General features: G+C 36.3%; 1 protein-coding gene across 18 annotated transcripts in view; it reads right to left on the bottom strand.

Moving 5' to 3' along the window:
- The window catches only part of PHIP (PHIP subunit of CUL4-Ring ligase complex), a 164,062-nt gene that overhangs the window by 58,503 nt on the left and 79,920 nt on the right, over window positions 1-25,639 (bottom strand). For 12 of the 18 annotated variants that reach the window (XR_007922917.3, XR_016233922.1, XR_016233921.1 and 9 more), the window contains 7 exons: window positions 24,180-24,405; window positions 19,921-20,058; window positions 18,485-18,668; window positions 13,033-13,150; window positions 9,797-9,937; window positions 7,125-7,201; window positions 4,123-4,354 (listed from right to left, as the gene is read on the bottom strand). Coding sequence is in view for 12 of the 18 variants with exons in the window: in XM_051854540.3 (XP_051710500.1) it covers window positions 4,123-4,354; window positions 7,125-7,201; window positions 9,797-9,937; window positions 13,033-13,150; window positions 18,485-18,668; window positions 19,921-20,058; window positions 24,180-24,405 (1,116 nt within the window). In the remaining 6 variants the exon portion in view is untranslated. The remainder of the gene's footprint in view (window positions 1-4,122; window positions 4,355-7,124; window positions 7,202-9,796; window positions 9,938-13,032; window positions 13,151-18,484; window positions 18,669-19,920; window positions 20,059-24,179; window positions 24,406-25,639) is intronic. The other 6 variants (XR_011388640.2, XM_051854539.3, XM_070073855.2 and 3 more) reach the window with 1 other exon arrangement.

The following is a 25,639-nucleotide window of genomic DNA, read 5'->3' as shown; positions in this document are numbered from 1 at the left end:
AAGCTCCTATTACCTTGATAACAACAAAGTGGTAAAAAAACATTCAAGTGTTAAACACATTTAGAAGACAGAGCCATGACATCTCCCCAGTAGATTAAATGTCAAATATGAGACAAAAAACGCAAGTAAGGTTAACTTCAGGAGTTTAGGTATAAACAAAAGATGAAGTTGCCATCACCAAATGAGGAAGGCATGGAAGAGAAAGCATGGAAGGCTTGAGAAGCAAGCTTAGGAAGTAAGTTTTATATGCGTTAGAATTGAGATACAATATTAAATCAAATAATATCTAAATAGTTAAAACTTATTCATAAACAGTTATTACATAATCATTGTGTTATGTACTATGTGTATTACAGAGTTAGTTCCCACAACCCTGGAATTTCCATAGTGATTTATTCAGAGTAGCTTTTATTTTATTAGTTTTATATACTCAGGTTCTGAGCATGAGTTTGTTTGAAAAATATCTGGATAAAAAGAAAAAGGAAAGAAAAGTTTGAAAATCATAATATTATACACCATTAAATGCACCATGTACTTCTCCTAAGGAGGGTACTGAAATTGACTATGGTAACTAATAATTCTTCAATGAAGACAGGTAGGCTGCATATTAAATAGGAATAACGACTAGAAATTTAAGACTTTGGTGTCACTAAAGAAATCACTACAATGACAAATCTTATTATCCAATAATTCTTGGATAACCCATTAAGGGGTAAAATGCACTGAATATCCAACTTTCAATTTCAACATTTTAGATCTTTAAAAAATTATAAATGTACAGGTAATTGATTTGACATCCATGGGAAATGCTTCCAGGCCCATATATTACTTCTTCTAGGAAACCTTACCTGAAATCCTAACATAAGATTCCACCACCACACCCATCTGGTGGTTCACTCCACAACTATCTGTAATGGCCTGGGTTGAGCCAGGACGAAGTCAGGAGCTAGGAATTCAATCCAAGTCTCTAATATATAAGCTTGACCCATAACTACTACTTCCCAAGGTGCACATTAACAGGATAATGGAACTCAGATACTCCAATATGGAGACACAAGCATCTTAACCAATGTCTTTTTTTTTTTTTTTTTTTTTTTTTTTTTTGACAGGCAGAGTTAGACAGTGAGAGAGAGAGAGACAGAGAGAAAAGTCTTCCTTCCAGTGGCTCACCCCCCAAAATGGGCACCATGGCTGGCGCGCTGCGCTGATCCCAAGCCAGGAGCCAGGTGCTTCCTCCTGGTCTCCCATGCTGGTGCAGGGCCCAAGGACCTGGGCCATCCTCCACTGCCTTGCCGGCCACAGCAGAGACCTGGACTGGAAGAGGAGCAACCAGGACAGAATCCAGAGCCCCAACCGGGACTAGAACACGGTATGCTGGCACCACAGGCGGAGGATTAGCCTAGTGAGCCACGGCGCCAGCCTTAACCAATGTCTTAACTGCTAGGGCAAATGGCTGCCATCTCCCCTTTTGTGTTATTATCCATCTTAAAAGTCTAGCAACTGAATACATTATTATAAACATATTAATAGATGAGATAGCAATCATCTTTTCTCTATTTTTATTTTGGGGTATTTAAGTTTTTGTCTACCATAATATTTTGTAAGTGTGCGATACATATTGGCTTCTTTCAGAGTTCCTAATGACCTAAGAGATACATATAATGTGTCATCTGAGATGACTTCCTGTATCTTTAGAGAAGTCTATTTTGTTGTTTTAGTTTTTATTTATTTGAGGGCTCAAGAGAGACAAAGAGAACTCCCAACCACTGGCTCATTTCCCAAATGTCCCAAAAACCAGAGCTGTAGCCAGAAGCAGAGAACACAACCCATGTCTCTCTTCTGAGTAGCAGGAATCCAATTAATTGAGCCATCACTACTGACTCCACAGGGCTGCACTGGCAGGATGCTGCAATTAGGAGCTCAAGGTGGGAATCTAATCCAAGGGCTCTGATATGGGACATGGACACCTTAACTGCTAGGCTAAAAATCAACTTCCAAGAATTCTATTTTTAATTAGCATTTTCTATAATAGCCTGTTTGCTTAATTAATTAAAAAAATTTAGTCATGGAAAATGTTTCTATTATTTTCACACATACAATTAATGTATACCAATGATTTAATGAAATTTCCATTGTTTTCCATCTATTTTATGCATAACATGGAAATTGTTAGTTTTTATTTGATATAACTGGAGGACAAAGTTGTAAGAACAACTCTACTTATTGTTAGATCCACTGATAGGCCTTTGAAAAAAATTGTAACTAAAGAAAATACTGTATAAATCAAATCTTATGATATTTAAAGGCAGGTAGATCCTGTTGTAACATCTTTTCACAGAACAATTAAATTAAAATATACTAAACAGTTATAGTGAATCCAAATATGGCACTAGCATGAGGAAGCCCATGGTGTTAGTCCGTAGACAACTATCAAATCAAAGGAGGCAGGGTGAAGTGAATTGTATTTTTGGGACAAAAGAATTATGTTATCACAGTGACTTTTCACTGGTAAACCTCAAAAGTTCATTAAAACAACCTTAAAGAGCAAATATTTAGCCTAGTGGTTAAGATGACGCTGTCCCACACTGTGTGGCCTAGATTTGAATCCTGGCTCCAGCTTCTGACTCAAATTTCCTACTAATGCAGACCCTGCCAGGTAGTGGTGACAGCTCAAGGCACTGGGTTCCCGAATTAAGTTACTGGTTTCTCACCCCTGGCTGTGGCAGGCATTTGGGGAGTAAACAGGTGAAAGAAGAGCTCATTCACTGTCTCTTTTGGTTTCTCAAAGTAAAAGTCTTGAGATGGAAAAGAATATTTACTTTATTATCCAAATACATGGCTAAATCAGTTTTATTTAACCAATCTTTCTATCACATAAAATAATGTATCATCACTGAAAAGGCAGAAAACTGCAGGCAAATGTATAACATGCTCTTTGGTAAAGCTTCCCCCAGAGCTAAGTAAAGGAAGCAAGAAGTTGAAAAGAACAAGAATTCAACCAATTCAGAAAAAATAAACACTTAAAAACAAGACAGGTGTATTCTTATACTTTTTCAAAGCTTGGTGGGGATAAAGACAATTGAGTCTTTTATTAAGTAATTCTACAAATCACAATTTATTAATTCCTAAAATAGCAGAGATTTTTTTCCCTTTGTTTACCCAAATATGCTTCCCATTTATAGTCTTCTGGGTAGTAGAAAACACGGCTCACATTTTTGCCTCTACATCAAAGCAAAAGTTAAACAGTATTTTCATTCCCAGGTTAAAGAATTTTAACTCCACTGGATCTGATAGATTTTCTTACTTTTACTGATATTCATTTCTTATTTTCTCTGCTAATTATCCACAGATTTAACATGAAGTAATCAATACTTTACTGACTTAAGGACTGAAAAATTATGGCTTCAAGGCAATGTAAATTAATGAAGCCCTGTTAGAATAAGCCTATTTTATCTCATTTTGGATTTGTATTTGTTTTGTGATCAACTACAAAAAGTTATGTCAATTTTACTGCATGTAATGTTCTCTCTAAACTTTTATTTTCAGCAATGTCAATTAATAAGGATGGCTAAACAAGAAGACAATTAATAGACTAACAAAATCTGTGTTTTTACCATTATGTGTTTTACATCAAAAAATGAGTAATTTCACTGACCTGTCAAGAAAAATGTGATCATGCTTTAAGAGTAAATGCTCAATATTTAGAATATGGTATGTAAGTAAATTATTTTATAAGCTAAACATTTGAAAACTTAAGTAAACTAAATATATTTCAATGTACTTTATTTTACTATTGTATACATCTGAGTTTTTCCTATTACTACTTGAATATTATTAAATGCACTTATAAGTGCATGCTTTGGAGTCTGCAATGTCACTCAGCAGATTAAGCTGCTGCCACTTCTGGAGCTGGCATTCCATAACAGAGTACTGGCCTGGCCCGGCCCCAGCCATTGCAGTCATTTACAGACAGCACCAATGGATAGATGATCTCTCTGTCTCTCCCCACCCTCTTCCATAACTCTTTCAAGTAAATAAAAAAAAAAAAATCACACTTTATTTAAGTGTGCTTTAAAGCAATTTTCATAGAAAATACTAAATTTATAATTTTAAAAAATCAACCTTTTGTTTTCTTTCTTTGGGCTTCTTTTTCTTTGGTGATACTGGTCCATCTTTTTCTTCATTTCCTTTTTTTCTTTCTTTTTTAATCTGTTTTTGCTTCTGTTTTTCAGATTCTTCTTCTTCATCTGAACTGGTTTCTGCTTTCTTGGTTTTATGCTTAGGAACTTTCTTTGGTGGTTGCAGATTTATTCCTGCATCTGCTGTCCAGTCAGAGTAATCACTAGAGTAGTCACTAGAAGGAGAGAAGAGATTTTAAAATTGTCAAGATTTTGTTTTGTATAAAGGAAAATAAAGATAATAAGGGATTACAGAATAGTAATGAATTAAAAAATATTTCCCTTTTAACTAATGTTCAAAAATTTCTTAAACTTGTGTAGGCTTTATTTAACATCTCAAAAGTAAAATGAAGAAAAATAGGGCCACAGGTTTAAGTGAAAAAACAAACTTATGTACTTTTTATGATTTTAAGAAAAATGATACCCAAGTGACACACTTGTTAAAAATACTGTGTGGCAGGGACAGCACTGTGGCTTAGCAAGTAAGACTGCTGCCTGCAGTGCCAGTATCCCACATGGGCGCTAGGTCGAGTGCTGGCTGCTCCACTTCAGATCCAGCTCTCTGCTATGTCCTGGGAAAGCAGTGGAAGTGAGCCCAACTCCTTGGGCCCCTGAATCCACACGGGAGACCCAAAAGATGCTCCAGGCCTCTGGCTTTGGATCGGCACAGCTCCGGCCACTGTGCTCATCTGGGGAGTCAATCAGCAGATGGAAAGACACCGCCCCCCCCCCCGGCCTCTCCCTCTTAGATAAATAAATAAATCTTGGGGTCAGCACCGAGGCTCACTTGGTTAATTCTCCACCTGTGGCGCTGGCATCCCATGTGGGTGCCGGGTTCTAGTCCCAGTTGCTCTTTTTCCAGTCCAGCTTTCTGCTGTGGCCCGGGAAGGCAGTGGAGGATGGCCAGGGTACTTGGGCCCCTGTACCCGCATGGGAGACCAGGAAGAAGCACCTGGCTCCTGGCTCAGGATCAACACAGTGCCGGCCATAGTGGCCACTTGGGGGGTGAGCCAATGGAAGGAAGACCTTTCTCTCTGTCTCTCTCACTGTCTATAACTCTATCAAATAAATAGAAAAAAAGTTTAAAAAAAAAAAAAAAAGACTGTGTAGCATACAAAAAGAAGAGGGACTGGTGGCAGACTGTTACCTTCCTCAATTCTTGAACCAGTAGAAAAACAGCCCTGATAAGCCTAACAGATGTCAACACTGAGGAGGAGACAGGAGCTTTCCTTTTTAGAAGGGGGTGCTGGGAGTTCTTAACATGGATAGCTCCTAAAGCACAGAAGTGGTGCTCTCATGTTAGCAAGGTATACTTAGTACTCAGTGGAAAGGCTGAGCTTACAAACTTTATTTAACATGTAAAGAAAATAAACTTTATTTACATAAAATTATATCTTAGGTGTGAATCATATGGTTTCAAGCACCACATGCCTCAGAAAAATACAAGCCTTAGTATTTAACCAATCATATTTGCCACTTCTTTCCAGTGTATTTTCAGACATACATTTTACTAAGCTGATGTTATGACAAAAAAAAACACAACTATACTATCTATTATTTTTATTTTAGTAGATGAGAATATTTAATTACTTATTTTGTAGTTTTATAAATAAATGCCTTAAAGGAACCCAAGTTATACTGTTAGAAGCAACGGTGTGACTAGTTTTAGAGTTTTATGTCCTCACAGATCTAAAAATATTGCTGATAACATGGTGAAGACAGTTTTGTGCATGTGAGTTTAATACCACCATACTACCCTTCTTCAAATCTTCGAAAGGTATTTACCTAAAATCTCCAAGAATAATCAAATGCCAAGAATCAAATAATTATAATGTTTCTAGTGTGATTTCATAACAAAATTAAAAATGATTGTTTTAACTAGCAGTGCTAAAATTTAATATTTGTAAGAATTTTGATCCACAAAATAAGCCATAGGGGCTCAGTTAACATAAAGGAAAAAGAGCTTGGGATTAGTAAACAGTGTTGTAAGGATGACCATAGGAGTATGGAATTAAAAGGGACAATTTTTAAAAATGAGTCAAAATTCACATCAAACGATCCAAAGACACAGTCAACTGCAGTCAGAGACCTTGCTATTAGCCCGGTAAGAAAATTAACTTCTGAAATAATTCCAGTAAAAGCCAATTACATCTTTTTGACAGACTTCAAGTGATAAATTAAGTATGGAAACTCACATAGGCTGAGAGAACTCAAAATAATCCTCATGTTTCTTTGACACCTTCCAGAAAATGTTCAGGTGTCTTAGAAACAATAAGCACAGGGTCTGGTGCTGGGGCTTAGCGGGTAAAGCTGCTGCCTGCAGTGCTGGCATCACCATATGGGTGCCAATTCAAGTCGTGGCTACTCCACTTCCCATCCAGCTTTCTGCAATGGCCTGGGAAAGTAGGCTTTTCAAATAAATAAATATGCTTTTCAAATAAATAAATAATTCTTAAAGAAATAAAAAAATCAGCCTTACAGCAATGTGGATCACCTTATAAGGAACTGAAATAATCCATACTTGCACTGTTAAGTGTTTATCTTTCATTTTGCTAGAAGACAATATTACTAGTATTGTACAAATAATTTATGTAAGGTAGTTAATTCTACAACAGCTAATTACTTTTCATAATTTCATGCTTAAATATTTCTCCAAGTTAATCATGAAACCAGTCTGTGATTCAGTATTATAATAACAGCACTGAGAAACAGAATCCCAAGTAACAAGATAAAGCATTTTTCAGATCTGATAGCAATTACCAAAAAAATTTCTTATATATAAAAAATGTCAGGAAGAAAATCTAAATTTTGTACAACTTAAGCAATCTCTGAAAAATTAACTTTAAACCCAATAAGACTTTGAAATATGTTGCTGGTTAAAAACGGAATCTTCAGCTTTCTAAAAATTTTTGTAACATTTGGAGAAATAAAAATTCATTCACTTACCTAGAACTGCCATCACTGTGCCACGCTCTCTCTTCTTCTTCTGATGTTCCACCACTGACAGCAACTACTTCACCTTCCTAAGAAAAATTGCATACACATTTTAACACATAATTTTAGAAAACATTCTATGGTTATAGAAAATATCAATGACTAATACCAGTAATAGATATTTAAATTAAAACCTTACTTAGTTATAAAACACAGCTTTTGTATTTATACAAAAAGTGAGACTATAAAAAGGCATGCTTATTGATAATAGATTCAGAATAATTTCTCAGATTAACAATTTTAAAGCCTCATAATGTGTATCTTCTAGATTGAAAATCAATTCCATAGTTTATATAAAAAATAATTTTTACTTCTTAGGTCTTAAAATTTTTTTAAATTTATTTTTCATTTACTTGAAAGGCAAAGAGACAAAGACAGAGATCTCCCATCTTCTGGTTCACTCCCCAGAAGTCTACAATAGCTGGAGCTGGGCCAGGTCAAAGGCAGGAATCTGGAACTCCCAAATGGGTTGGCAGAAACCTAGAATCTTGAGAATACTCGAGCCATCACCTGCTGATTCCTGGGGTATGCATTAACAGGAAATTGGATTGAAGGCAGAAATGGAACTTGAACCAGGCACACTGATATGGGACCCAAATGTGGCAAGCTGTGTCTTAACTGCTGTGCCAAATGCCTGCCCTTTCCTAGATCTTTTTTTAAAAATCAAACTTTTTTTCTGTAGTTGCTTTGAGAAGCATATTTATGTTCTACTTACTATTACTACTATTTAAATAGTTTTACACATGGAAAATGATATTCTACCTCTGGCCTTAGTTTATCTAAATAGTAGAGGATTAAATAATACCCAGACACTCTTCATTAATATTCTTGAGTCAGTATAGGATAATATTTATAAAGGCATTTTTTTCATAAAAGTTGGGAGTTCTGAGTCACAAAATCTTAACACTTCTTTCTTGCTCAAGTAAACTTTTTGCTCCAATTAACAATAATCTGTTACTTAATAAGCTTTTATGTTAGAAAGTATTTTAAGAACTTTGTGTAAGCATTTGGTCTCACCAAAGCTCTGTTGGAGATAATAAGTTACTTAAATAAAAGAAACAAAGGCTTAAGAAAGTTAAAAAAAATTTGCCCAAGGTAATACAACTAATAAAAATAAGGCTTAATTAGAATGTACATCATTTCAGCCTAAAGTTTCCAGAAATTTCTGCAAAAATGATAGAGTTATTACTTGTTGGACACATTCAAAACATTTTCCAAGAGGTCAATGGAATGTATTCCTTTACCATTTTAATAAAAATTATATATTCTGGGAAAAAGATTTTTCATCCTGATGTCTTCATGAAGACTGAATTATATGACAATTCCAAAGAATTATGAAAAGATCAAAATCCATTAGGTACTTCAACTAGCAAATTTAATTTCTGCTCAATGTAACCAAGATATAAACAAGTGATAGAATTTTTCTCACATTTCATGTTATTTCCTTAAATGCTGAGAAAAGAAACAGGCTTACTTCTATATTTTAAATACAAAACAATGAAGTATAAAGTATCTGAACAAAAAACACCAAGATTCTTTCCATTAATGAGTAAGTTGTGCCAAGTTATTCTGTTCTCAATATACTCCTCTAGAAATTTATTTAACTCCTCTCAGAGGACAAATAAAAAGACTACATATACAAAGGTTCTTCAAAAAATGCATGGAATAATGGAATTAAAAGTTAAATTTATTCCGGTGCAAAAAGTTTTGAAATCCATGTATAGGAGTCTTCAAACAATTTCATGGAAAATATGTATTATGAAGAAATTACACATTAGTGTCAAGATTTTTTGGCACCAAAATTAACCTTTTAATTACATTTTCCATGTACTTTCTGAAGTATGGTCATATTTTGCTTTGTATGTCCACAAATTGTAATGTGTTTTATGTAATAAGTAAATTTTGTCTTTTTCGCCAGAATGAATACACCATTTTGACTTAGCTTTATTAGGACTTGTCATTATTGAAGTGTAACTTTTAAATTATGGCTAGAATTTCGGAATACTGCTTTGTCCAGAGAGAATACATTTACAGTATTTTCATATATGTGTAACGCTGCAAACTACAACAAGTCTGTGGCAGTCATCAAGGATAACCGAATCTATGACTGACTGTGGGGAAGGGAAAGAAGAGATGATGAAGGTAGGAGACAGGAAAGGATATGGTCATAAATGCCAGATAAGATTGGTTTGTGATAACAAATTTATTGCCTTTGATGAAAAAATGTATAATTTAATAAGGACAATATGTATGGAAATAATTTTGTGTAAGGGGTATTGAAAAATTACATTTAGATGCTTACTAAAGCATCACGGTACCTTTTAAAGAACTTGGATTTAAAGTAAAAGGAAGCTCCATTTAATCCCTGCTCTACCATTTTAACAGGTAAATACGTAATCTAAATAAACAATTTTAAACCTCAGAATCCGTACATATAAGATGAGAAAAGTTCACATGTATTTGTCTTATGGACTTGAGATTAAGAATGTGTGTGCCTTGCCTGGAAGTAGGTCTAAGAAGCTAACAGTAAACTTTAAGACTTAAAATGTATGTTTATCTGTATCATAGTCATTAAAAATAAGTAAAAATGAAAATAGATATTTATTACAATGGTGAAATCTTACATCTGAAGAACTAGTGCCATTTTCAACCTCTTCTGAGGGTCTAGGAGTTTCTTCCAGGGCAGATCTTGTACGGTAATTGTGTTGATTAGTCTGTTGTTTTTTGGATTCTCCAAGATCTAAGAAATGTTCATGAGCATGATTCTGGGAAAAAAGTAAATTATTAATAGGATACTTAAAGAGTGGGCTTTTTAATTTGAAAGTTAATTTTTTAGTCATAAAAAACTTATATGTATTTATATAATCACTTAAATGGAATAATTATGTACCAACTCAATTTCCATATTACATTAAATTAAATCACAGGCTTATTATGCTATGTTGAAATTCACTTGCTGATTGAGGCTAAGATAAACTGGAAACCAAAATGGTCATCACATAGCTATCCTGCCACTTTGAGGCTAGGACACCAAGTGACTTTCTCTTCTGCTAGAGGTGGTAAATGTGAAAAAAAGTCTTCTGCAATAAATGAGAATATACCAATAATCACACTAATTGACAAAGTTCAACATGACGACTGACAGAAAATCAACAAGAATTTACCCCTGGAAAATTAAACTACACAATCTCAAAAACTAAGAATCACTGACATGGAGTCTTAAATTTGGAGGAAAAAAATGACAGCAGGCTTATCACATAAATTAAAATGTGTATTTGTGATCTGAAAGATAAAACAGAGGCTAACACGTATTCAAAGCTTAAAACCAAAATAAAACCAGCTTTCAGAGCATTCAAAGAAACGAAAGAAAAATCTCCATTTGGACATATCACAGTCAAACTTGAGAATATAAAAAATAAAAACACTAAGAAGAAAACACTAGAGATTGCCTTCAATGAAACAGGGAGACTGACATCAGCTTTATCAGCACAGAAAAAGAAAAAGGAATACTGCCTTTAGATTGTTAACAGAAAATAACTTTGAACTTGTATTACTGATGCTAAAAAGTGAAATTTTCACTTAATAGGACATAAGATTTACTCCACATAAATGTATATTCTCTAAAAGAACTACTGGACAGGTGTTTGGCACAGTGGTTAACATGTCACTTGAAATGCTTACATGCCATATTAGAGTGCCTGGTTTCTGGCTCTGCTTCGGGACACAAGTAATGGTTGAAATACTTGGGTCTATATATCCCATATGAGACACACCAACTGAGTTCCAGGCTCCTGGCTTTGTTCTGGTCTAGCCCTGGTTTTTGAAGGCAGTTGTAGAGTGAACTAGAGGATAGAACATCTCTCTCTTTCCTTGCCTTTCTTTTTTATTTTTAAATAATTTTTAAGATTTATTTATCTGAAAGGCAGAGTTACAGAGGCAGAGAGAGAGAGAGAGAGAGAGAGAGAGAGAGATCTTCCATCTGCTTGCTAGTTTACTCTCCAAATGGCCTCAAAGGCAGGACCTGGGTAAACCTGAAGCTTCTTCCAGGTCTCCCACGTGGGTGCAAGGCCCAAAGACTTGGGCCATCCTCCATTGCTTTCCCAGCTGTATTAGCAGAAAGTTGGATTAAAAGTAGAGCAGCCAGGACTCGAATTAGTGCCCATATGGGATGCTGACACTGCAGGTGGCAACTGTACTTGCTGTCATTGCACCAGGCACTCTCCCTGCTTTTCAAATATTTAAAAGTAAAAGAAGTATTGAAGAGTTTCATAATTTTGTAAACATTTTGAAAAATATGGAAAGGTATAAAAAGAAATGATGTTCAACTATAATTACACAAATTTTGACTCCTTGTGAAACATTTATTGTATTTCTTCATTTAACAAATATTTCTATTTACTCAAATCTATCATTAAAACTGTGATTTAAGCATTTTATAATGCATTATCTACAACCTGACACTTCTATAAAATAAATTCCATGTGAGAGAAAATAAATATTCCTAATGTCTTAATAAATAATGCAGTGGAGAAAATAGTTGGTTATCAACTAACATCTGTTCTCTCCTCCACAAAAGAATTGCTTTATTGGACTATAATATGCCTAAGTTTTGGCCAGTGGAATTATCTGGCACCACATTGGAGAGTAACATCAAGTAACCTTCCCAAGGAGAAAGTATGTGGCCTTTGCACCTTCCTCTTTTGACTTATCCTCCATTGTACCACCTTTTTAAAAAAAAGATTTGTTTGAAAGGCAGAGAGACGGGGGCGGGGGGGGAGTGGGCCGGGGTGTGGACAGAGACATTTATCTTCCACCTGCTGGCTCACTTCTCAAATATCTGCAATAGCCAGGGGTAAGCCAGGCTGAAAGCAGGAGCCTGGAACTCCATTTAGACCTCAAAACATGGGGGCAAGACTCAAGTGACTTGTGCAATCTTCTGTGGCCTTTCCAGGCACATTAGCAGGAAGCTGTAACAGAAGCACAGTAGACTAGACTCTCCAATAAACATAGGATGCCAGGGTCCCAAACAAAAGCTTAACTCACTGAGCCAAAACACCTGCCCCAATCCTGCAAACTTAAATGAGGACACTCTTATCTTCAGGCATGAAGTCAAATCTAGCAGGATTAGAGAAATTAAAGAGCTTGTCTTTGACACTGAGGGCACCACATCAGGCCTGGACAACCTACCAAGGCTTTTACATGAGAAAGAGTAACTATTTAAGGCACTGGGTCAGAAGAACAGTTAATTTTTCTTTTTTTAAATCATCGCTTAAATGATGACTTGGACCTAAAACAAGTTTCATATAGGTTTTGTCACAAGCTGAGTAGTTTCCAAAAAAAAAAAAAAAAAGAATGGATACATCAGATTCTTCACTATCAGAGGAGTCCATATATTGAAATCCACTGGATTCTAAAGTATTTTTGGGGTAAATGATAGAGAAATAAATAGAATAAAACAAATACAGAAATAGAAAATAACATTTTTATAGCAGCATTAGCTGATTATCCAGAATAACAAAAATGCAAAAAAAAAAAAAAAATAGAAAAAAAAGTTTTACATGGGAAACCAATGCAGAACTAAAAAGAACTCTTGGGCATATGTAGGAATTTATTAGATTTAATGAATATATAAGAATTGGCATTTGGAGAAAAGTATGCTAGAAGGCAGGAAATTTAGAACTATAGTTTAAAATGGTAAATAACAGATAATCCAAATACATAATTGAGAATTAGCTACAATAAGTTTATTGCACTAATTACCTTACTTGTAATATTAACATATTTACTTACAATAAGGGGCCTAAAATGGTCATTATGCTTACTACACTAATATTAAACATGTCAAAGTAATCAACTTTACCTTTGAAATAGTGGGTATTTTGTTTTCTTTTGGAACTGTTAAGTGTTTTCTTTTCTCTTCTGATCTGTAAGTCTTTATTTCTTCTTCTCCTTTTGCAGTTCTCCATTCTTCTTGCCTACTAAAAACAGAATATTAGAAGTTATACAAATTAATCTATAATTTTACAGTTGACTGTCCCCAAAACAAATATTAAACATCAGGAAAAGAATGCCATTCCTGCTGTTTTCTTTCCAGATGGAAACATACGCTAAATATTTCTGAGATTTTTTTTAAAAGATTTATTTATTTGAAAGCCAGAGTTACACAGAGAGAGATGGAGAGGCGGAGATAGAGATATAGAGACAGACAGACAGAGAGAGAGAGAGGTCTTCTGTCTGCTGCTTCAATCTCCAATTGGCAAAAACAGCCGGAGCTGTGTTGATCCAAAGCCAGAAGCCAGGAGCTTCTTCTGGGTCTCCAACTAGGATGCAGGTGCCCAAGGACTTGGGCCATTTTCTACTGCTTTCCCAGGCCCTGGCAGAGAGCCGGATTGGAAGTGGAGCAGCGGGTCTTGAACCAGCACCCATATGGGATGCCGGCACTGCAGGTGGAGACTTAACCCGCTACATCACAGCACCAGCCCCAATTTCTGAGTTTCAATTCACATGTTTTGAGCTTGAGACATCTGGCAATTAAATCACTGAAATACAAGAAAAACAGAACTCTGCCCACTTGAACTTGGTATTATTGTTTCTGTTAAAGTCTTTGGCAAATGAAGCATTAGTTTCTAGGAACAGTTATTCCTTCACTAACCACTTCAAGTGTGAGATTAGATTTTTTTTAAATTAGGTGAGTATAGATCTTGTGCTTTGAAAACATGAGTGAAAGTGCAATCTTTTAAAGATGAGGCACAAGAGTCTTGAAGCTGAAATGGTAATTCTCAAAGCTATGAAAAAATAAAGACTAGGCTTCAATGTTCAGAAAAAAACTTCAACTCTACCCAAACATCTAGGTGAAACTGAAGAGAAGTTGAGAAATATTAATTTTGAACTTTAATTTCTTTTTTTTTTTTTTGACAGGCAGAGTTAGACAGTGAGAAGAGAGAAAGGTCTTCCTTTTTCCATTGGTTCACCCCCAAAATGGTTGTCACGGCCGGCGTGCTGCACCGATCCGAAACCAGAAGCCAGAAGCCAGTTGCTTCCTCCTGGTCTCCCATGCGGGTGCAGGACCCAAGCACTTGGGCCATCCTCCACTGCCTTCCACAGCCACAGCAGAGAGCTGGACTGGAAAAGAAGCAACCGGGACAGAATCCAGAACCCCAACCGGGACTAGAACCTGGGGTACCGGGCAGGCAGAGGATTAGCCAAGTGAGCCGCGGCGCTGGCTGAACTTTAATTTCATAGAACCTGAATGCAAAAACAAGAAAATTTTACTTTTTACTTTAATTTCTTACAGCTTCAAAGTTTTTGAATTGTAAAGGCATTTAATTTCTCTCCCCGATTTCATGTGGCAAAGGAGTTAATAGTCAATATCAGAGCCCCTACATATTATATTTTATGACAAGAATATAGTAATGTTATCATCTTACTTAACTGAAGAATCTCCAATGTGGCTTAGTCATATTTTTGAACAGAAAATACGAAGTGAATTTTAATGCAGTGAAAAGGATGACCTTGAATTTTGTTGTTTTTCAAAATAAGCTTCTTATTGAAATGATTATTGGTTCACATGTATCCTCTATTCAGTTACTCAGAATGGCAACATATTACAAAACTATAGTACAGATGCTAACTGATGAAATCCACTAACCCACTCAAGTTCTCAGTTTTACTATTTTTTGAGTTTGTGCAGCTAGGTGAGTGGGAGAGGGTGAGGTGGGCTGGGAAGAGTTCTATGCAAATTTATCACATATGGAGCTCTATGTCAACCATCATGATGTCAAATCACAGAATACTTACTACATAAGCACAAAGATCCCTTGTGGTATCCTTATATTACACTCATCCTCTACCTCCTTCACTTCAACTGTACCTCTCCCCAAATATTAGCAACGATTCTTTTTCATTTCTATGTTTTCATTTAAAAAAATTCCATAAATAGAATCATGTAACATGTAACCTTTGGGATATTTTTCTCATTTAACATAATTCCCTCACAATTCATTCAACTGATTTATCAACAGACTGTTCCTATTTCATGCCAGAGTAATATTCTATAGTATGGATGGATCACAGTTTAACCATGCATTCTGAAGGACATTTGAGTTTTTCCCCCAAGTTTTGGCTATTAAAGGTAAAGCTGCTGCCTGGAAATTGCACATCTCATACTGGTACTGAGTACCTGAGATTAAGTCTTGCCTCCACTTCTGATCTAGCTTCTTAGATCTTTTCTAAGATACCCTGGAAGGCAGCAAATGATGGCTGAAGTAGTTGGGTGCCTGCCACCCATGTAGGACACTTGGATAGACTTCCTCACTCTTGCCTTCAGTGTGGCCCAACCATGGTTGTTGCAGGCATTTGGTGAATGAACTAGTAGATGAAGACCATTCTCTCTCCCTCCCCCTTTCAAATAAATAAAATAAAATACATAAACTTAAAAATAAAACTCCATAACATTTGTGTACAGGCTTTTGTGTGAACATGAGTTTTTATCTCTTTGTGATAAATTTCCAAGAGTACAAGTACTGGGTCATAACTGCAATTGTGTATTTAGGTATTTAAGGAAGTTCAAAACTCTTGCACAATGGGTGCATCATCTTATACTCCTACCAGCAATGTTTAAGTAATCTTCCCTTTTAATTCAGCCTGATAGATATGTACTAATTTTTCACTGTGGTTTTTAATCTGCATTTCCCTAAATGGCTAGTGATGTTGAATATGTTTTTATGTACTGATTTGCCATCTTCTTTGGTGAAATTTGCTGATTCAATTACTTTGTTTGCTGCTAAATTTCATAGTAATTTATATGTTAAAGATATTAGTATATTGTTAAAATGTGTAATTGTATATAATTTTAATTCATGAACTAGTATGACTCATTTCAGAGCTTTTTAGAAAGAAATGTTAAACTACCTAATAGTGTATCCCAGAAAGTTTCCCAAAGGAAGAATTCTAAATATCTAGATGCTCTAAGAAGGCTGAAGTAAGAATAATATTTAACATGACAACCACAGCCTTGCTTGACTACAGGCTTTAATGGTTTAAAACCAAAGACAAAAAGGTAAAAATTACTTGAAGAGAAACAAATTCTCATTTATCATGTTTCTCTTCATGTGCAGGAAAGGAACCTGAATCACCAACTAGCAACGCCCCTCATACCTTCTCCAAGAAAGAAGGAATGAACTCATCGATTTATATGCTCTAGAAAGAAAATCAGCTTAAAATGGGAAGTTCTATGCCATTGCATGTAACACATGCATTCTGTACTACATTAAAAAGCAAATATATCACATGGGAAGACATACTGGGGGATCCAGTGCTGCCCACTTTGGAGGTTTAGTATTAGGAAGCACATTTCCAAGCAGATAAAAGCCACAATCTTCAAAGCAATATCAGTAATAACAAGTTATGTTGATTTTCTATGCTTCTTATCCTTGGTTCTATTATTCAGAAAAGATGAGTATTTTCATAAGACCCCCTTAAAACCTTAACATCAGACTTAAAATCTGCACAGGAATTAAACTAAAAATACCTATGGGAGTTAGTTTTTTATTAAGAACATCTGGATATACTTTTCATATGGTAAAGTCATTGCTCAAATTTACAATTCAGTAGTATATTTAATTTTAAATCCCAAGACAAATTTGAGATATGTCTTATCAAAAAGCTTAATTTGTAAGAACACTAAGTCTAAAATATATTTTAATTATATAATTACTATTAGCTTTTAAGTATTATAAAACCTTCAAACCAAATTCACACTTTGGTTGTCATACTTTTTAATACAGTATATGTCAGCATTGTTCATTAGGTTCACATGAACCTCATTCATGGGTATTTCACAAATGAAGAATCAAGAAGAGGCCAGCATGGTGGTGCAGTGGTTTAAGCTGCCACTTTTAACACTGATAACTCCATTTCATAGTCCCAGCTACTCAGCCAATGTAGCTCTCTGCTAATGCACCTGGGAAAGCAGCAGAACACAATCCAAGTATCTGGGCTCCTGCCACCCACATGGGAGACCTAGATGGAATTCTAGACTCCTGGCTTCAGCCAGGACTAGCCTGGCCAATGCAGCCATTTGGCGGAAGAGAACTAGCAGATGGAAGATCTCTCTTTGCGTGACTCTGCCTTTCAAATAAATATATCTTAAAAAAATAAAAGAATTAAGAGGAACAAAATAAAAAGGTGTCTCATTTTATGGACTGTAATAGGATTATACCAAATATTTTCAATTAATATATGCATCATTTTAAATAAACATTCATTTTAACATATGAAAATACATACATATACACCAATAAAAATTATTCTCCTTTGTGCTTCTGTATGTGAAGGAACAAAAACTAACTTGAAACTTAATCATCACAAACTTTTTTAAAAAAATGTCTGATTTATTTATTTAAAAGGCAAAATTAAGGAAGACACAAAGAGATCTTCCATCTACTGGTTCCTCTCTAAATACCCACAATGGCCAGGGCCGTGCCAACAAAAAGCCAGGAGTTCAGGGGTCTCCCATGTGGGTGGTAGGGGAACCAGCACTTGGGCCATCTTCTGCTGCTTTTCTGGGCACATTAGCAGAGAGTAGAATCAAAAATGAAGCAGTCAGGACAAATCTGCACCCATATGGGCACCAGCATACCCTGCTATATGCCACAGTGCCAGCCCCAATTATGACAAACTTTTGGAAATGTGCTTTATATAAACAGGAAAAACTCAAATTTAAAATGTCAGTAAAATTTTTGATTTGGTCAATCCAAATTCAACTTAATATATTCCATCTCAAATCATTTCTATAAGACATTCTAGAAAAAGACATACTTAGAAATTTAACAATTTTAGAAATTCTACAATCAAGGATAGTCTAAAATACTAGGTTTTCAAAGAGAAATTATAAATTTGGGAAGTACTTTGAACAATATTAATTCAAGATGAACACAAGCAAATATGGTGCTTAAAAATTCAGTTTCATGCTAGTGATGTGGCTTAGTGGGCTTAGCCTCTGCCTATGGTGTGGGAATCCCATATGGGTACCGGTTCATGTCCCAGCTGCTTCTCTTCCAATCCAGCTCTTTGCTATGGCCTGGCAAAACAGTGGAAGAAGGTCCAAGTGCTTGGGCCCCTGCATCCACGTGGGAGACCCAGAAGAAGCTCCTGGCTCTGGATCAGCTCAGCTCTGGCCATTTCGACCTCTGGGGAGTGAACCAGCAGATGGAAGACCTTTTTCTGTCTCTCCCTCCCTTTCTGTAACTCTGCCTCTCAAATAAATAAAAATCTTAAAAGGTATAAAATTAAAAACTCATAGTTTCTCTTACCTGGCTACACCAGCTGATAGCTCAGGTACTACCACCCTTCGACTCCAAGCTACAAGATCCCGCTCTGTGGCTATTTCACTTCTGGGTGCATTGCTGTGCATTTGCCGTACACCTTCAATTTGTCCACTACGCCTCAGTCCTATATTTGGTGGTGAGTGAACCTCTGAGGTAGAACTTAAGGAGCCTAAATGAGAAAATTAGTATAGTAGGTTCTATTTAGAGACACTTCCCATTAGTTTGTAACAGAAAAAAAATACTGTATTATCTTTCACATGAAGCTTCATATTGTGACAAATAATTAAATTACCAAATCAAGAGCTAAATCATACATACAAGTTCCCAAACAAAACCTGGTTATTCAGTTGACAAGTCAATGAATCATAACTATGAACCATTAGATCTAAAATCATTACCTAAGGAAAAAAAAAGCTGGGGCCGGCATTATGGCACAGGTTAAGCTGCCATCGAAACGCTGACATTTCATGTGGGCACAGGTTACAGTCCTGGCTACACCACTTCCTATCTACCTTCCTACTAATAAGGCTGGGAAAGCAGTGGAAGATGGCCCAGATGGAGTTCCAGGTTCCTGGCTTCTGCCTGCTCCTTGAAGTCATTTGGGGAGGGAATCAGCAAATAGAAGCTCACTCGCTCTCTCTCTGCCCCTCTGTCTAACTCTGCCTTTCAAATAAGTGAATGAATCTTTTTAACTTTAAAATTTAATAATATACAACAGTAAGGGTAATGAGATGTTAAAAAATTTGGCTTTGACCATAAACCATAAATTTCTGAATAAATTGATTTTCTTAAAAATTTTAAATCTGGGGCCGGCGCCGCGGCTCACTAGGCTAATCCTCCGCCTAGCGGCGCCGGCACACCGGGTTCTAGTCCCGGTCGGGGCGCCGGATTCTGTCCCGGTTGCCCCTCTTCCAGGCCAGCCCTCTGCTGTGGCCAGGGAGTGCAGTGGAGGATGGCCCAGGTGCTTGGGCCCTGCACCCCATGGGAGACCAGGAAAAGCACCTGGCTCCTGGCTCCTGCCATCGGATCAGCACGGTGCGCCGGCCGCAGCGCGCCTGCCGCGGCGGCCATTGGAGGGTGAACCAACGGCAAAGGAAGACCTTTCTCTCTGTCTCTCTCTCTCACTGTCCACTCTGCCTGTCAAAAAAATAAAAAAAAAAAATAAAATAAAATAAAAAATAAAAAATAAAAATTTTAAATCTGTACATGTTTATGACAGAAAATTTGGAGATGATTTTTAAAAATTTGGAATCTCATAGTATGAATATTATCTAATACTAAATATTCTTCAAACTGATCATATGGCATTCTAACCTTTCATTCTGTGGACATACCATAATCTATTTCATCAATTCTCTACCGATGAAGGCATAGGCTATTTCAAATTTTTTATTATTTCACTTAAAAGAGTCCTTGCTTACCTCTACTTAAACGGCTGTTATTATTGATACCTGCTTCACCAGAACGTCTCAAGTCTTGCTCCTGTTGTAGTCTTTGAATCATGCTGTCCAGTGGGCTGATCTCCTGGTTTGCTTGCTGACTTAAAACCTGGTTCAGTCCTATGTAAAACCAAACAAAATGCAAAGAACATTTTAGTCACTATTAAACCACTTTACTCATCAACCTCACTTAGGAGCCCAAGTACCAGAGATCCTGTGGTTAATAAGATCCCTGCCCTTTACAGAAGAATAGGTAGACACTAAACCTGTACATTAGTGCAGATTATGAAAAGTATTAAAATAAAGATAAGGAGGAAGAAGACAGATAGGAAATATCTATAGTGAATCAGAAGTCAAAGAAGTCCTCTCTGAGAAGGAGCATTTGTGGTAAGGCTTCAATCAGTTCATGTGAAAAGTTAGAAAAGGGGTAATCCAGATAGAGGACAAGAAGTACAAAGACTCAAAGGGAGAGAGGCACCTGGGGTATTTTAATGCACCCTTACTTTTCTAGCATCAACTTTCACTTACACCAGTCATACGGGACCACCTGACTTTTCAGCCTCCTTAATAGGAAAACACCTTCATGCTTCTGAACTTTTGGTCACAATACAATAAATTTGATTAACTCATCCTTCAAGCATGAATGAAATAAAACCTCTGTATTTCCTTTGTGAAGTCCTTGCAGATTACCACTGAAAGACTGAAACAATTAAATTGCTATCCTTTCAGTTACTTAACTACTCTATATATTAGCTTCATACTAATTAGCTTCGTACCTAAGAGAAACCCACTAGTTAGTTCCTCAAAAACATGTACTGTTTTACTTTTTTTTTTTAAAGATTTATTCATTTATTTGAAAGTCAGAGTTACACAGAGAGAGAAGGAGAGGCAGGGAGAGAGAGAGGTCTTCCATCCACTGGCTCATTCCCCAACTGGCCGCACCAGCCAGAGCTGCACTGATTAGGAGCCAGGAGCTTCCTATGTGGATGCAAGGGCCCAAGCACTTGGGCTATCATCTTCTATGATAGCTATGGCAGAGAGCTAGATCAGAAGAGGAGGAGCCAGGACTCAAACCTGCGCCCATATGGGATGCTGGCACTGCAGACGGCAGCTTTACCCACTACGCCACAATACCACCCCCGTTTTACTCATCTTAATAGTGTCTAAATGTAGTAAACTTTGGAAAAGGGAGCAATTAGTGTCAGGAGTACAGATATACAGAGAAGATCTGATCACATTAGAAAATTAGGGTGCCCTTAAATTTGGAAGAGAAAATACCAAGATACCTTGAAACAAAGTAGTAACAATAAAGTAGCAAAGACAGGAAATTACATGTACTAAGCACATAATGTTAGTTCATTTTACAAAAAATAAAATTCAACAGGACTACCTAATTTGTCCAAAATCACAAAACAGATCAAAATGTCTTTAACATGTCTCTTTGCTGGTCTGCTGCTGAGGAAACATTACTATATTTGAATACCGATGAGTAATCTAATATGGCTCAAGGTACCACTGAGAAAGAACATTAAAGTGTGTTGTCTAGTATCAATAACAAAACCGCATAAAATCAATTTATTATTATAGTAGCCAACATTTATTTCTACCTAATTCTAAGAGATTTCTGAAAATAAATTTTATTAGAGAGAGAACTATATTTGCAAGTAGATTTACAATTAGTAATAAGGCTGGAGTTTTTACAAAAAGTATTTTGTTCTACTTTTATATTAATTATTTTTATATATAAGTCTGACATAAAAAAGGTTTACTCTGAATTCTGTAAGTTAGCACACTGAGAAATTTCATGACTCACTATGAAGCCAGAGTTACTGCTATATGTTCAGTTGTGGCTCAGCATTAATAACTGTTATCTATTTAATTTTTCAGATTATACCTTCTTTATACTCTAAGAGCAAATTGGTATGGAAGAATGAATAATGAACTGGTAATTCAATGAGCTGGGATTCAAATCCCTATGATTATATAATGGAATACTGTTAAATTTTCATTGTCTCAATTTTTAGGATTAGGATAGCATAGGTTTAAGGATTAAATAAGATGTTCTTGGGGCTGGGCTGGCATTGTGGCATAAAAGGTACAGGATGTTGGTTTGTGTACTGGCTGTTCCATTTCCAATCCAGTTCCATACTAATGCCCTAGGTAAAGCAACAGAAGATGTGCCCCTGCCACTCACGTGGCAGATCCATATAAAGCTCTTGGCTATTGGCTTCGGCCTGGCCCAGCACTAGCTGTTGCAACCACCTGGGTGGGGAGTGAATCAGCGGATGGAAAAGCTCTCTCCTTCTTACTCTAACTCTTGAATTTCAAAATAAATAAATAATTTTTTAAAAGCTAAATAAATGTTATTTATGAAGGCCCTTTATAAACTTTAATTGGAAAAAATGAAATAATAAAGCTAATAACTAAGTCACACTGATATTTTAAAGATTTATTTATTGATTTATTGATTTGAGAGGTAGAGTTACAGACAGTGAGAGGGAGAGACAGAGACAAAGGTCTCCCTTGTGTTGGTTCACTCCCCAAATGGCCACAACAGTTGGAGCTGTGCTGACCTGAAGCCAGGAGGCAGGTGCTTCTTCCTGGTCTCCCATACAGTTGCAGGGGTCCAAGCACTTGGGCCATCTTCTGCTTTCCCAGGCCACAGCAGAGAGCGGGATTGGAAGAGGAGCAGCCGGGATTAGAACCGGTGCCCATATGGGATGGTGGCTCCCGCACTGATATTTTAATAAATGAATCGTTCCCTTATATTCCTGTGCCTGAAACCCAGCCTAGATACTGATTTAAGACACAGGCAAAACCAGCTTCTTGCTAGTTCCTTTCCAAGTAACTGAAGACATGTCTCTTAAATGTCAGTCTTATAATCAGTACTTTTATAAAACTTAAGATTTTCCCAATCTGAATACCTGCCTAGACTTCTTGGGTACTACTTGCTCTTAGATTCCATGCTATGTCCATATACTGAGACCCATTAGTTTCATGTACTCCAGACATTCAAAATCTGCTGGACCGTAAGACTCTCTACAAGTGGCAGCAGACAATTCTTCTAATATTTCTCCTTATTCTCCATACTAAATCTAAGTATCTAACTCCAAGAACAGCCTTTTCCATCCAATATGTCCATCTTCATTGCAATTTCATGTTCAATCCTTTAAGATAACCTACTTAGGGTTTTGCAACTACGTCACAGTCTATAATTTAAATTATTTTTCATAAACATTTTCTACTCTAAAAATAGAAGGATTCAAAGAACAGCTTCCCATTATTTTCACTTAAGAAGTTAATGCCATACTTCTTGTCAAAAAAAGGAAGAGGATGCATGCATAGACCGTGTTCTCATTTTAATTCCTATTCAATTCTTCAACTAACTTGACTTTCACATTCCATTACTTCACATGTCACACAAACAGCTCAAGATTTTTTAGCCCTATCTTTACTTTTTACAAGTATTCAAAATTGATCACTTCTTAAAGCACTCTTAAATGAAAACAGGCCATTTAGTCTTATTCCCTCTCACATCGTGCTATTATTCCCTTTAATAACATTCACCACAATGCTAAACTATGTTTCTTTCTATAATTGTGTTTATTGATCTATTTACACCAGGGGTGGGGAAGCTTTTTTCTGCCAATGGAGATTTGAATATTTATAACATCATTTGTGGGCTATACAAAAATATCAACAATTAGCCTGCTGGGTGCCAGCGTTGTGGTGTAGCAGGTTAAATGGTCACCTGCAGTATTGCCATCCCATATGGAGGTCCTGTTCAAGTCCCAGCTGTTCCACTTCCAATCCCATTCCCTCCTAATGCACCTGGGAAAAGCAGTGGAGGATGGCCCATATCCTTGGGCACATGCACCCACACGGGAGGCCTAGAACTGCCATCTCCTGGCTCCTGGCTTTGGCCTGGCTCAACCCTGGCTGTGTCAGTACAGTAGAGGTCCCCAATAAGTGTTGCTAAATGAGTAAATAAATTGACTCATCTCATACCAAACATTAGTCCCTAGAAGTTGTAAATAGATATAAACCAAAATTATTGCTTTACATCTTTACTGTTCCTTAATTATCTTTAATTCTAAAGTATTATTCAAAGGACTTTAAGGAAGTATAAAATAGTTTTTTTATTTCTGATTTGCCCAAAATAAGGTTTTCTTCAATTAGCAATTTTATGAAATTTCAGTGGGAAAAGGACAATTTGGTTGTCTATGAAAATGAGCACATACCTGAGGAAGTTACTCCCATCTGCGGGATGAGCTGTTCCTCTCTGCAATTTTCACGACCAGGAACTAATCTCTGGTATCTTGATGGATGTGGATTACCATCAACATCAACCAAAAAAGGGGGAGGCATGAGATGAGGTGCTTGCTGAGTCTGTTCATCTAATACAAAATTGTTGGCATCACGGATAAGGGGCCGATAATCACTATGAAAGAACATCTGATCTGCTATCTGTAAAAAAAAAAAAAAGAAAAAAAAAAAGTTCATAAAAGACAGAAAATAAAAATTTATCATTGTATAAAAAGATCTGGCCGGCGCCGCGGCTCAATAGGCTAATCCTCCACCTAGCAGCGCTGGCACACCGGGTTCTAGTCCCGGTCGGGGCACCACATTCTCTCCCGGTTGCCCCTCTTCCAGGCCAGCTCTCTGCTATGGCCCGGGAGTGCAGTGGAGGATGGCCCAAGTGCTTGGGCCCTGCACCCGCATGGGAGACCAGGAAAAGCACCTGGCTCCTGCCATCGGATCAGCGCGGTGCGCTGGCCGCGGCGGCCATTGGAAAGTGAACCAACGGCAAAGGAAGACCTCTCTGTCTCTCACTGTCCACACTGTCTGTCAAAAAAAAAAAAAAATCTACAACACTTCTAATGAAAACAAATATTTTAATAAATATTTTAATACAAATCATGGTGTTAAGAAACAATTAAAAGAGTATTTTTTTCTTGAAATAATGGTAAACAAATATTTCTGTTTTCTACATTAAATTTTATGATCAGAAAAGTAGCTATTTTACATTTTCTCTGCAAAAAGGAGAGACTGTGTGTATGTATTTGTGTGTGTGTGTGTGTGTGTGTTATTTACAGAAGTTACCATGAAAAATAAGTTACTTAATTTCAAGTTACATAGTAAAATCAAATCCAGACATAAGTAATTCAACGGTACTTTTACTTTCACAGTTACCATACTTTAATATATATGGTAGTATGGCTTATTTTCTCTAAAATTTCTGAGGTAATATAAAATTAATAATATTAAGCCTTACACAATTCTAACAAAATTTTACTGGTTAATTTAGAATGTTAAACTCAATTATTAACTATTCAATTTTTACTATCAACTCCACCAATAATTTGCAATTTCATTCTCTTCGTCACTAATCTTAAAGACAGGGTCATAAGGAAAAATCAGAGTAGGTCATGAAAGCCAGAGATTTTTAACACAGATTATCCTAGAAAAAACATGTTATTTAAACAAATAAAAAACTTTATATAATGTCAAAGACCCCTCTATGGATAGCTTCCATCCTCAGCTTATACCGACTCCAAATTAAGCACTCCAATATGAATATTTTTAAAAAGTAAAACATAATTATTATCTAATGTTTATTAGAAAAAACAGATTTAACAACTGCTGCCTGCATGCTCCTTTCTAATACATGAGTCTGCAGACTATTTAAAATTATTTTACA

The sequence above is a fragment of the Oryctolagus cuniculus genome, chromosome 5, assembly GCF_051225735.1.
Source record: "Oryctolagus cuniculus isolate XC-2025 breed Fujian yellow rabbit chromosome 5, ASM5122573v1, whole genome shotgun sequence".
In the NCBI taxonomy this organism is placed as follows: domain Eukaryota; kingdom Metazoa; phylum Chordata; class Mammalia; order Lagomorpha; family Leporidae; genus Oryctolagus; species Oryctolagus cuniculus.
The sequence above is the reverse complement of the archived record's forward strand: the minus strand, read 5'-3'. Positions and strand labels throughout refer to the sequence as shown.